Here is an 11,630-nt window from a genome sequence, read left to right on the forward strand (position 1 = left end):
TAACATATACGTGGGCGGGGTGGGGGGAGGGATTCGTTTCTACCTAACAGTGATAAAAGATTTAGTTCAATAATATATTTTACAACTTCATGTATGCACATTAACAAGCGCAATACCGCAAGCTCCTAGCACAAATAAATATATATATAAAAATTACAAACAGTAGAAATATATTATTTTTTCTATTATACCTTCTGCGAGAAACTAACACATAGGGGTCGGTGCGCAGTAGCCCACAAAAACCGGTAATCCGCAAAAACCTTTCTCAGAAAGTTTTTTAAATAGTATTACTATTTTGATACACCGTGTAGCTCAAACTCATTCAAGTAGCGTACATGTTCCTCAAACGTCAAATTATCACTCTCCTTCCCAGAGATTGATTTTCTTTCAATAAAATGTTCCATTGTGTCTTTGGGTGGCAAGTTTATCGGCCTGTTCCAATACGGATAATTGACACCCAGTAAACCCCGTACTTTTGCTGTAATTTCCTATAAAAATAATTGTTTTTTATATATCTCAACCTTTTATGTATATTTAGAGTTACATAAGAAGTAACTACAAAACTTCTGCCCGTGGTAGTTGTGTGCCCTATTCATAAAAAATGCTAAATCTTTTTTTACCTAATATCTTGAAGCAATCTAGCTTTATTATTCCTATACTTATTTCTGCTTATCACTTTACGCAAACTGATCATTGAACATATACAATTTTCGACAAGATACAATTCCTCAGAATCAGATGCAACATATTATTACCTTAATATGTTCAAAGTCTGTAATGCCAATTCTTGGAAGGTTTGAAGCGTTCATATGAATCAATTTTTTTCCACTAATGAGATTGTTTGAAAAACAAAGCTGAAACAAAAACATTTTTTTGAAAGAATTTAATTTCGCAAATGGGTATATTCAATAAATTTTGCGACAATTTATTTTTGCGAATGACCACAGAAAATTAAAATGTAAATTCCAGGACAAATATGTTTGATATTCCAGGACAATTCCGGGAGAAATTGCTAACCTCACAAGCCCAATAAAACCTTGATGCAATGCAATCTAGAAGTATTTGTGAAACACTGGAAGCCAAATATGTTGCATCATTTTACAAACCTCGTTTTTAACAAATTTCCAGGATTTTCCAGGACCGAGATCACCATGCAATTATCTTACACTAAATGACTAATATTTTTTGCCTACCGACAATTTTTTTACGATTTTTTTTGTTCAACCAAATTTGTTTGCGATTTTTTCACCGACCACCATGTATTTTCTTTTTTTCTTTTTTTTGCCTATTTTTATATTTAGCCTATTTATCAATCCAGTATCAAACTATAACAGTAATACAGAGAACACGAAAAACAGCCTTGTAAAGTCTCTGCGTTAATCTTCTTCCTATATAGCGTTTGAAGTGAGCGTAGCAGAAAAAAAAGAAAGCCGAGAAGAAAAGAACTAAGCAGAAGTTAAGGACTAATCAGAGAAAATGTTTAAATGAAATAATTTGCAGTCGTTTTCCATCTGGAATTTAGTCGGGGGAAAATGACTAAATTGGTTAAACGCAAACACAATTATATATATTATCCACAAATATTCAATGGGCTTATTTTCGCGTTTTCCAAAAAATTAAATGCGCGCGATACCCCGTCCACGAAATCGAATAGGTTAAGAATTATTACGTAAATGGTTAATTTCTTACAAACCCTATACTGTGGAAATTTCAAATCTTCTTCTACCCATTGCTCAACGTCCGACACTGTCCATCTTAAGCAATCTGGAATACCATTTTCATCAAATGACTTTTTTCTTGATTGATTTTCCAAATCTTTCTCAGATGACATTTTTTAAACTAAAAAGATAACAAAAAGTATAATAAAAAAAGAGCTACTCGTATCATCTCATTTCAAAAGATTTGTTGATGCGTTCGCTAATAATTTTATTTTTAGTGAAAAAAATTCTAAAGGCTAGTTTTCACTGAATCAATTTCGAAAGAATTGAATATGTCTTTTGTTTTCTTGTGTATTAAAGTATTATCGAAACAAAAGTGTGAACCATTTATATCCTTCTTGAATTATAATTGTACAGAATTGTACACTAGTTTTACTACAATAAATTTGCACAATATAAATTTATAGCAGTGTGGACTACACTTAAACATGTACATTTAAATTCCTGCATCAAAACTGAGCCCAGCATATTATCGCTTGTTGTTGTGTTCTGAAGTTATAAAATGGTACACAATTTCTTCTTTATGTATGTCTTTCATTCTGGTTCCAAGTGTTAAATTTTGAGTCAAGTTCCACGAATCCTATCAATCACTTTCTGGCGATGTTTGTAGAAAGATTTCACAGAAATGTGTAATGTGTGAGTTTTTTAACAAAAATTTGTCCGACAATTTTCAGAATCAAAAATGAAATAAAAAGTGCAGTAAACTTGTCATTAAGCCTTCCTTCCCAATGATGCCAATATTCCAACCAGAGAAGCTTTCCCTACCATTATGCACCCAATTATTTTACATGTAACGGTTTAAATTTATTTTACCGATTTTTTTTATGTCTAATTTGCTAGCATTTATACAAGTAACACAAACTAAATTTGAAGTGAGTAGTTTCGAATAAATTTACGGAGTTCGATTAACGCCAATTTATCTTATTTTTTATAAAAAAATATATAAACACATGGCATGTATACAAATATAATTAGCTAATGTAAAATCTATATAAATTAAATATTATTTATAGAAACATGGAAGTGTAAATACAACAAAAATGTTTTTCTAAGTGAGGAATAAACAAGGTAAATCCAATGCTTGCGTTTTTTTAAATAAAAAATAATCTTAAAAAAAACCTAGCTTGATAAAATGTTATATCGCATTACTTTAAATTTAGTGATTATCTCATAAAAAATTATAATTGACTACATAACAATCAAATTTTACCATACATAAAAGTTTAGGTTGACCTAAACTTTTAAACAATACAAGATATAGTCAATAAGCCAGAGTTAAGGATTACCAATATTGAAAATAATATATTTATATTGTTAGAAATGAAACAATAAATTGTTCTAAATATATCTGTAATAAATATCTAAATATTTAACCTTTTAACGCATGGACAATTTTCGGAATTTTTAGAAAAATTCTAAACTTTCCCCTGATTTATTCTTTCGAATGACTCGCATAGAATTATTCACCGACTGTTGGAAAAACTGCACCATCGTTTTCTATTATTTAACAGCACGATACTTTCACAAGAAACACAGCAGGGGCTTTGCCTTTTACAACCCTGTAATGGGACTATCTGGTCATAATGTGTCAAAATTTAGTAATTGTGTGGTTATGCAGTCAAACATAGTTTTCTTATGTATTCTTTGTCATAATCTCTATAATAAATATTCACTAGATCACCAGGTCTCTGATGTTGCAATTCATTGCAGAAGTCTTCATCCATAAAATCAACTCCATGTACCACCAATGTACATAATGTTTTGCATTCATTTACAAACCTTGCTATTCCAGACTTTGTAAACTTTGGACAGTGAGATATTGAGAGGAACTTTAATGGTGTCTTGCGTTTCAGAAATATTTCTAGTGTTGCATTAGTCAGAAGGTTACATGAAGAGAGATTTAAGTCTTCGAGATAAGGCAACCCCTACAAAAAAACGCATTACATTTCGGTGATATGCACATTACTTATATAAAATAGAGCTTTATCGCTAGTGTATACCTACCCTAAGGCCATAAATTATAGTGAACAGAAATGATTTTGACACAAATAAATACTGCGAATCAAAGCATGTCATCTTTTTGCTCTTTAAAACATAAATTATTGTTCACTACTTTTAAGGTTATTGCAAGTGCTGTGCATTTTGTGAATAGTAATTATTGTGATTTGTAGACAAAAACTGTGATAAAGAACTTATGTTGAAATCATTTTTTTCTGCATTAATTTATATAGTTAAAGATTAACAAACCTTGGCAAGAATGGAAGCAGTGTGATCAGAAACTCCATAACCACATTTTCTTAGATTTAAACTTTTTAAATGCGGACATCTTTGACAAAGAAGACGAATTGTCTTAGGAGTGACCAAAATATGGTGAAAGTTGAAACACTCAACGTTGGAACTAATCAACGACTTTAAAGCAGCATTTGTAAGTTTGCGTTCATGTTTCAGTCTCATGAACATCTTACTAAAAAGACAAAAGAAAATCTTCATTTTGTGCATTTTTTTGAGATTTATTTTAAACAAAGGATGGTCAGTTAAAAAAGGTAATTACGGTTACCAAATTATTATTAAATCAAATAATAAAGAGCATATAACATATTTACATACTCTAGTAAATAAGTATCAGGGAAGTCTTCCAAATCATATTCCTTTATTTTCGAACAAATCAAGTTCAAACATAAATCCACAAGTCGCATTACTCGGCTATTCTTGTGATAACACTAAAATATGTTAACATATACAACATGTTCAAACTTAGTAATTTTATCTGTATGCAACTCAGAAAGGTAAAAACAACAACCTACACTGGCTTCAAATTTTCTTCCTTGCCTACACCTGACCATAGTTGATCCTAGTTTATTTTCGATTTGGAATTTTTTTTCACCATTGTTAGATTTAGCATTGGCTAGCACCTGAAGAACTTGCTCCTCTGAGACATCACGAAACAAGCGAACTGACATCAACTCATCTAAGTCCACATAACCTGTGTAAAAAATGGAAATAGTTCATACTTCAGGATATCTTAGAAGCTATTCTTGGTCAACCCAAAAGTACAAATATTTTTTGAGAATACACACTTTTAAAGCATTGTCGCCTCGTTTTTTGTAATTATATGCTTAATATATGCGTTAACAAGTTTTGGCAACTCAAAAGTAAAACATTTTAAAGCTGATTTTTTTTAAAAAAAAAGATTTTAGTTGATATATATATATATTTATATATTAGAAAGTTTGTATTAAATATAAATATTCACAGTTTTGCAAAAAAGTAAAAAATCGCAAATTACATAAAATTTTTCCTGATTAAAGTTTCTAAGTCCAGAACAAAATGATGGCTGAAATTTTCAGCATTATCTCTTCTTACCCATAGTATCATTCAAACAGCTCTAACTAACAATTATTAATACTGTTAGTTTTGTGAGACACAAAAACTAGCATAAAAAGTTGTAGTTTTTTACAATCCAGCATATTTACAAGATTGCCACAAACAAGTCATGAGAATACCTGAATTTTTTCTCTTGCTTGTTATTTTGGGTAACGGACAGACATTTTCTATAAGGTTTGTACAATTCCAAATAATTATTAATTCTTTTACTATTGTTATTTTAAGTTTTCATACTTAATAGTTCAAGTGAAATAAAGCTGTGATTGTGAAATTTGCAACAAAGATTTAGGATTTGGGTGATATTATTTTAGTTTCAATTTATATATATATATATATATGGTTTATTTTAAACTATTGCCCTATGCTACACACTCAAAAAGTGAAACAAAGTTTTAAATTTTTTATTTCTTTTTATCTTCTGTATGATGATTTTTTAAAGAAATTACCCCCAAATTTGCGCAGAGATTAAGCTTCCACAATAATTTTGCTCCAAATTATCATGTATTTTAGAAACACGACTTTGTAGCCAGACCAAAAGACTTGAAAGGGTTGTTTTGGATTTTTGGAATAAATGGGGTAAATTCAGGAAGCAAAAAGTTCCCCAAACTGGACCTATGCTCATCATCATCATCATCATTCTTGGCTTAACGTCCGTTTTCCATGCCACATTTTAAAATTGTTTGAATAACACTTGGGGCATAAAGAAAATCCATTAAATTCGGACCTGCTATGATTTCCATTTGTTTAGTCAAATGAAGAAATTATCTACAATTAAATCCATGATAAAATGTGTGTTCTGCCTGTAAATGTAGTTTGGAAGACTTGATTCATCTGTGCTCCTTCGGCGTTCACCTCCGCATTAGTTAAGCATGGCTGGATTTCTTGTGTAAGACTTGGTTACCAACAGCGAAGGGGCCGGGCAAAATAGATTTATGTCAACGTAGTTCCTTTAGGGGCCGTCAACAAACAGTTTTCGTCTCCATTAACGGCAAATTGGCCGTTAGAGAGGGGAGGGGTAACGCATCGTCCGTTAAAAATATAAAAATGATGACAAATTCTACTTTGTCACCTTTTTATTTCTTTTAGGGAAAATGAATAAAATTCAACAAATTAGAAAATGTTGCCACGTCTGAGAAGATTTAGGCGTGTGTCAAGGCATGCATGTGCGATTGCACGCCTCTCTGAAAAGACTGATATTTAAAGAGTAAGTAAGATGAAGCTTGAAAACATAATATTTTCAAAATTACCAACACTTCACTCTCTCGGGTCTCGGGTTTTTGGGCTAATTTCGAGGGCTGCATATAAAATCTGCAACTTTTTCTAAGCTTTGTAAACATTGTAAAGAAATTATTCTGGTAATATTATATTCTAGCTACCTCCAACATGAACCTTTAGTCCTTCTTTGATAACACCACGCTTTAGAAGATAAGTAAGTTTAGCACAAATACCATAATATACACGTTCAGACATCATAAAATCTTAGCTATAGTATTTTTTATCTCAAGAGTCTTGAGCAAAGGAGTTAGGTAAAATGAGTCACTAAAAGAGTTTACTTTAATTCATTTAAAAAAAATAGTGCTTTCTATATTATTTTTCTGATGAAACCTCTTTGAAATACTTCTAAGAAAAAAATAATTTGCACACCGAAGCAAAAACGTACCATTTACCTGAAATACAAAAAAATACAAAATGGTAACCATATGTATCAAGTAAGAGGTGCCAAAAGGCCAAGAAAGAAAGAATAATTAATAAACCCCATTCTTTATCAAACGCCCGTCTTCAAATAAACGCGACTCAAGAATATTGCAAACGGCTAAAAACGTCTAACAAAAATCCCCCACTATTTGGATCAAAAGGGGCGTTTATTAGAGTTTTTCTCACTCAAGCATCTTACAGGAAAATAAAAACAAGGTTTGGTAAAATTATAAAAATGAGAGAGCGCGTCGACTTCAATTTGTTAGACAAAAACAGTTGACGAAGACGACTTTCTTGATACTCTTTTCTTTATTATTAGCAACATCTTCCGTTTAAGGCTAAGTTCTTTTAAAAAACGAAGCAACTAGTAAGCAAAAACCAGCTTTCCAAGACTTTCCTTGTTGTACAAAAATCATTCAAATTCGTATTTATACTTTTAATTATATTCCTCATTTATAAACAACAAATATAATTAAAAGTTTGATTTCCATTGATGCACCAGTCTAAGTTAGCTAAGACGGCGAAAATTTTTTTGATCGTGTGCCCTCATATCAAAAAGGTAAAAATCCCTGGGAGCGAGCGTGGAGTACATATACCAAAGCAAGTTAACAAGCAGCAAAAGAAAACAACAATCGAGACTGAAACAGTACAGAAACATTTTCTTAGAGCAGTATAACAATCGGGTTGAAACTTCTCATATCTTTTACGTACTTTCTTCGCTCTTAATTCGGAGAAACATCGACCAACAAACAATGGCGTGCTTGATGACGAGCAACTACCATCACTGTTTACAAAATAGCAATGTGTAGCTTTTGAATCGTACAGACAGATGAATTGTTGCGCGCAGAACTTTTGAAAGTACATATAAAATATTTGGGTATTTTTGTAAGCTAGTTGAATGTTTTTGCCACGTAGAATTTTTGGAATGATTTGTTATGTGAATTAATGCTTGAATTTATAGATGACAAGCCTTGACGAGCAGGACGAATTTTTGTCTAACATAAACATGCTAGCCAATTAAACACGCCAGCCAGACATTATCAAAGTTCAAATGACGGATTTTTTTAATTTCTTTTTTGATTTTAGAAAACAGGCGTCATACCTCGATCCCAGGGCCTGTAGCGTTTTTTTTATATGAGGATGAAACATTTTATCGTCATACTATTCAGGCCCTGGGATCAAGGTTGGGTGCCAATATTGGAATCAGTGTGTTGAAAACGTAAAAACATGGTTATTTTAAGAGATTTCAACTATGACTTGTCTTACTCAAACAAAACTGACAATACGGTAACTAACAGTTTTGCAAAGTCCTTGTATAGTTTTAATTTAGTGAACTTGATTAAACAACCAATATGTATAACAGATACATCAAGCAGTCTAATAGATCTCATTATAACAACGCAACTTTTCAGCAAATCTCATATTTGTCTGACTGGATGTTACGATCCATGTATCTCCGACCATCATTTGGCTTATACATCACTTAATTTTAAAAAACCGAAGCGAACACCAAAATTCATCGAAGTGTCAAAGTGCCTTGATGAATCGAAATTAATAAAAGATTTTGAGAATGTTCCTTGGCAGATTTGTTCTATTTTCGATGATGTTGACGATTCACTTTGGTGTTGGGAACACCTCTATAAATCGATTGTAACAAAACATGTAACTGTCAGAAAAGTTAAGGTGAGACAGAATTCAAAACCATGGATAAATGGTGAAATACGAAAAGAACTAAACGACAGACACAAATTGCTTTTAAAAGCTCGTAAAACATCAAAAGGCTCAACAGAATGGAAGGCATATAAAAAAGTTGAAGAACAAATGTACAAACCTTGTTCGTCTTGCAGAAATGAATTTTTGAAAAGAAAAGTTTAATGGTGTATCAAGTAGTAAGTCATTCTGGAAAACTGTAAATGATTTTCAGGGTAAGAGATCAAATTGTGAAATTGCTACTCTAAAAGATGAACAACATGAAATAATTTCAGATGACCAAGCCAAGGCAAATTTACTTAATCATCACTTTGCAACTGTTGGCAAGAGGTTAAATGGGGGCATTTCACCTGACCATAACATACAGCTCATATATAGAGTAACTCCATGTATTAACACCATCAATTGTTCCTATGAGTTGTATGAAAAATCATTTAAAAACAGCGTAAAAGAAGGTATGATAACGTTGATGATGGTGAGACTGATATGTTTGCTGATGATACAACATCGTTTTGTATCACAGGTTCGTTTGAACAAGCTTTTCTTGAAATCCAAAGAGTATTAAATCAGGTTAGCAAGTGGGCTTTTCTGAACGGCTTCAATATTCATGCAGGTAAAACAGAAATTATGTTTATGTCTCGTCAACAGTTCATCGGTCCATATCCACATTTTAAATTGAATGAAAATACAATTAGTGTTACCAGCTCCACAAAATGTCTTGGTCTTATCATTGACAGATTTTCGATCAAAGGTAAAGAAGCTATACTCAATGAGGTTTATGGAACCTGGTGATATGAAATCGATTTATTTTGGTGGAATGCTTCCATATGGTATAAGTGTCTGGGGAAACAGTTCGTCTACGCTTATGAAACCAATAGAAAGTATTCATTTAAAAGCTGCCAGTTCATCGGTAGAATAAAAAAGAATTTGAGCGATAAAACTGTTCTTAAGACATGTAACTGGAAACAAGTTAGCTGGTACTACAAGAGACGTGTTGCGTGTTTAACATATAACATTTACAACGAATTGTCACCATCTCCTTTAGCATCTCTAGTTGAAAAACGATTGACCACTCGCTGTACTCGAAAAAATATGCTCATCGAACAGCCACAATTTAAAACTATTCGATATAAAACATCGTTTCGTTATAGAGCCTCGGTATTGTGGAACTAGCAGATGATATAAAACGGAAATCATATGAAACCTTCAAACTAGACCTAACAAAAGACGTTTCAATTCTGAATGAAATTCTGGTAAAGCATTAGATGATGCTTATGAGTATTATTAAACTACAGAGTTTTATGTAAAGTTCATTTAATTTCATGTATTTGTATATATAATGTATTGTTTTAAATTTTATATTTTCAGGAGGTCCACATTAGTTTTAAACTGCCATTATAACTAACCTTCTTTAACAAATAAATTATCTATTCAGGGGCGGATCCAGACTTTTTCAAGACTTAGTCAAGACTGAGTCTTGAATTTAGCAGCTGGGGGCTAAATTTTAAGCTTTGCGGGTACAAAAATCGCCGAAAAATTGTCTTCCGATTTATCTAGTTATTAATAAAATTGACCAAAAGAAACGCTAAGCTATAACAAAATCTCCTAAGAACATCTTTTATAAGAATCAAATCTCCGTCTTACACGTCTTATTTTAAATAGATAAAACCACTAAAATTAACAGGGATTAACTACAATAAAGTGAGACAATTGTGAATATATTTCATTATTTATAAACTCCTGCTGTTTCTGCCAATATCAGGCTTCATCAGCATGACTAGGTGAATCAAATGATCACACCAGCCATGGACAGCAAAATAAAACACAATAATAACAAAAACAATAAGAATATGGAAAGATCAGGATAATGAAAATGAAATATACATACATGTGATATGATACAAACACACCTCAACCCATGTATTTGTTCAGATATATTTGTTTATTTATAGGGCTAAACTCAAGTTTCGTTTGAACTTTAAAAGAAGAATTAAGAAGGGCTTTTTACTGCTTTTTGCATGCTGAAATAGGAAAATGCAACTTTCAGTTAAGAAAGTTGCAACCTGGAAAAAGGGGAACGTAATGATTTGGCTTGAAGTCTACACCAGACTACACCTACAACAATATCTTCATAACAAAATAAAATTTTTAACTGATCTTCATCAGGTAAAATAGATGGGTGTGGCGGTATGCACTGTGTAAAGAAAGTTGTAACAAACTGTAACAAACCGAATTGTGGGTAAAATGTGTTAATTTTTCTCTTTATTACTGTTGACAAGGCAAGTATTGATAGAAAAGGAAACCATTTTTTGGGGCTACAGTTGTTGATTGCTTCTGCTTTAACTGCCTCCTCAGGAGAAAGAGTCATATCACAAACAATATGAGAAAGGGAAAATCTGAATAAACTTTTCTCAGATATAAAAATATTTGCCTTTTGGTTTTTAAAAGCAAATTGAAAACAAGTATGATTGGAATAAAAGGAAGGATGCAAGAAAAGTTCTATGGATGTCAAGATTCTCAAAACATCAACAAGAGAATTATCACCTATACCTATACCAACGATGCTGAGCTGTATAGACAGTCTCCTGATGGATTGGATCTAAAAATAATATATTTTACCATGACCTTTTACTCAACAAACTTTGTTTCTTAATAGTCATTCGAAGAGTTGTTTATTTTCATCACCAACCTTACTTATCCAGATGTCAAGTTCTTGCTTCTAATAACAACACAAATATTAATTGAGAAAGAATTCCTCCGCAATGCTGAAAACTCTGTTCAAAGCTCATATTACAAAAACAATACACCTTTATGATAATTCAATTGTACATGCGTTCCTATGGCTCTCCATTGTTTTACAATATCGGAAAAAAGGAGGTAAAACTCGTGTTTTTATGAGAGTTTGTTAGAGACGAAAGCGTGTTTTCTCCAGCTTTTTAACTTCCGTTGTATCAATTTCTTTAAAATTTTCAGGAAACGTTAATAATAATAAGATACAACTTATGTGTACTTTTCATTAAAAACAAAACGTGGCAAGAAAAGTTATCACGAAAAAACGTGTTTTCTCCTTAATAAACTCTTATAAAAGTGTAATGTTTACCTCCTCTGATTGCAAAATAAGCT

General features: G+C 31.9%; 2 protein-coding genes across 2 annotated transcripts; both read right to left on the reverse strand.

Moving 5' to 3' along the window:
* Positions 1-60: 60 nt before the first annotated feature.
* On the reverse strand, positions 61-3,232 carry LOC130655249 (sterile alpha motif domain-containing protein 15-like). Its single transcript, XM_057457982.1, has 4 exons — positions 3,093-3,232; positions 1,694-1,839; positions 756-854; positions 61-488 (listed from the first exon to the last, which is right to left on the reverse strand). Exons 2-4 carry the CDS (start codon positions 1,829-1,831, stop codon positions 291-293), a joined length of 435 nt encoding a protein of 144 aa, XP_057313965.1. The 5' UTR covers positions 1,832-1,839; positions 3,093-3,232; the 3' UTR covers positions 61-290.
* On the reverse strand, positions 2,045-6,727 carry LOC130655244 (F-box/LRR-repeat protein 7-like). The gene is made up of 5 exons (XM_057457975.1): positions 6,479-6,727; positions 4,523-4,701; positions 4,326-4,438; positions 3,966-4,182; positions 2,045-3,643 (listed from the first exon to the last, which is right to left on the reverse strand). Exons 1-5 carry the CDS (start codon positions 6,573-6,575, stop codon positions 3,329-3,331), a joined length of 921 nt encoding a protein of 306 aa, XP_057313958.1. The 5' UTR covers positions 6,576-6,727; the 3' UTR covers positions 2,045-3,328.
* Positions 6,728-11,630: the final 4,903 nt, after the last annotated feature.

This window comes from Hydractinia symbiolongicarpus, chromosome 8 (assembly GCF_029227915.1).
Source record: "Hydractinia symbiolongicarpus strain clone_291-10 chromosome 8, HSymV2.1, whole genome shotgun sequence".
NCBI lineage: Eukaryota > Metazoa > Cnidaria > Hydrozoa > Anthoathecata > Hydractiniidae > Hydractinia > Hydractinia symbiolongicarpus.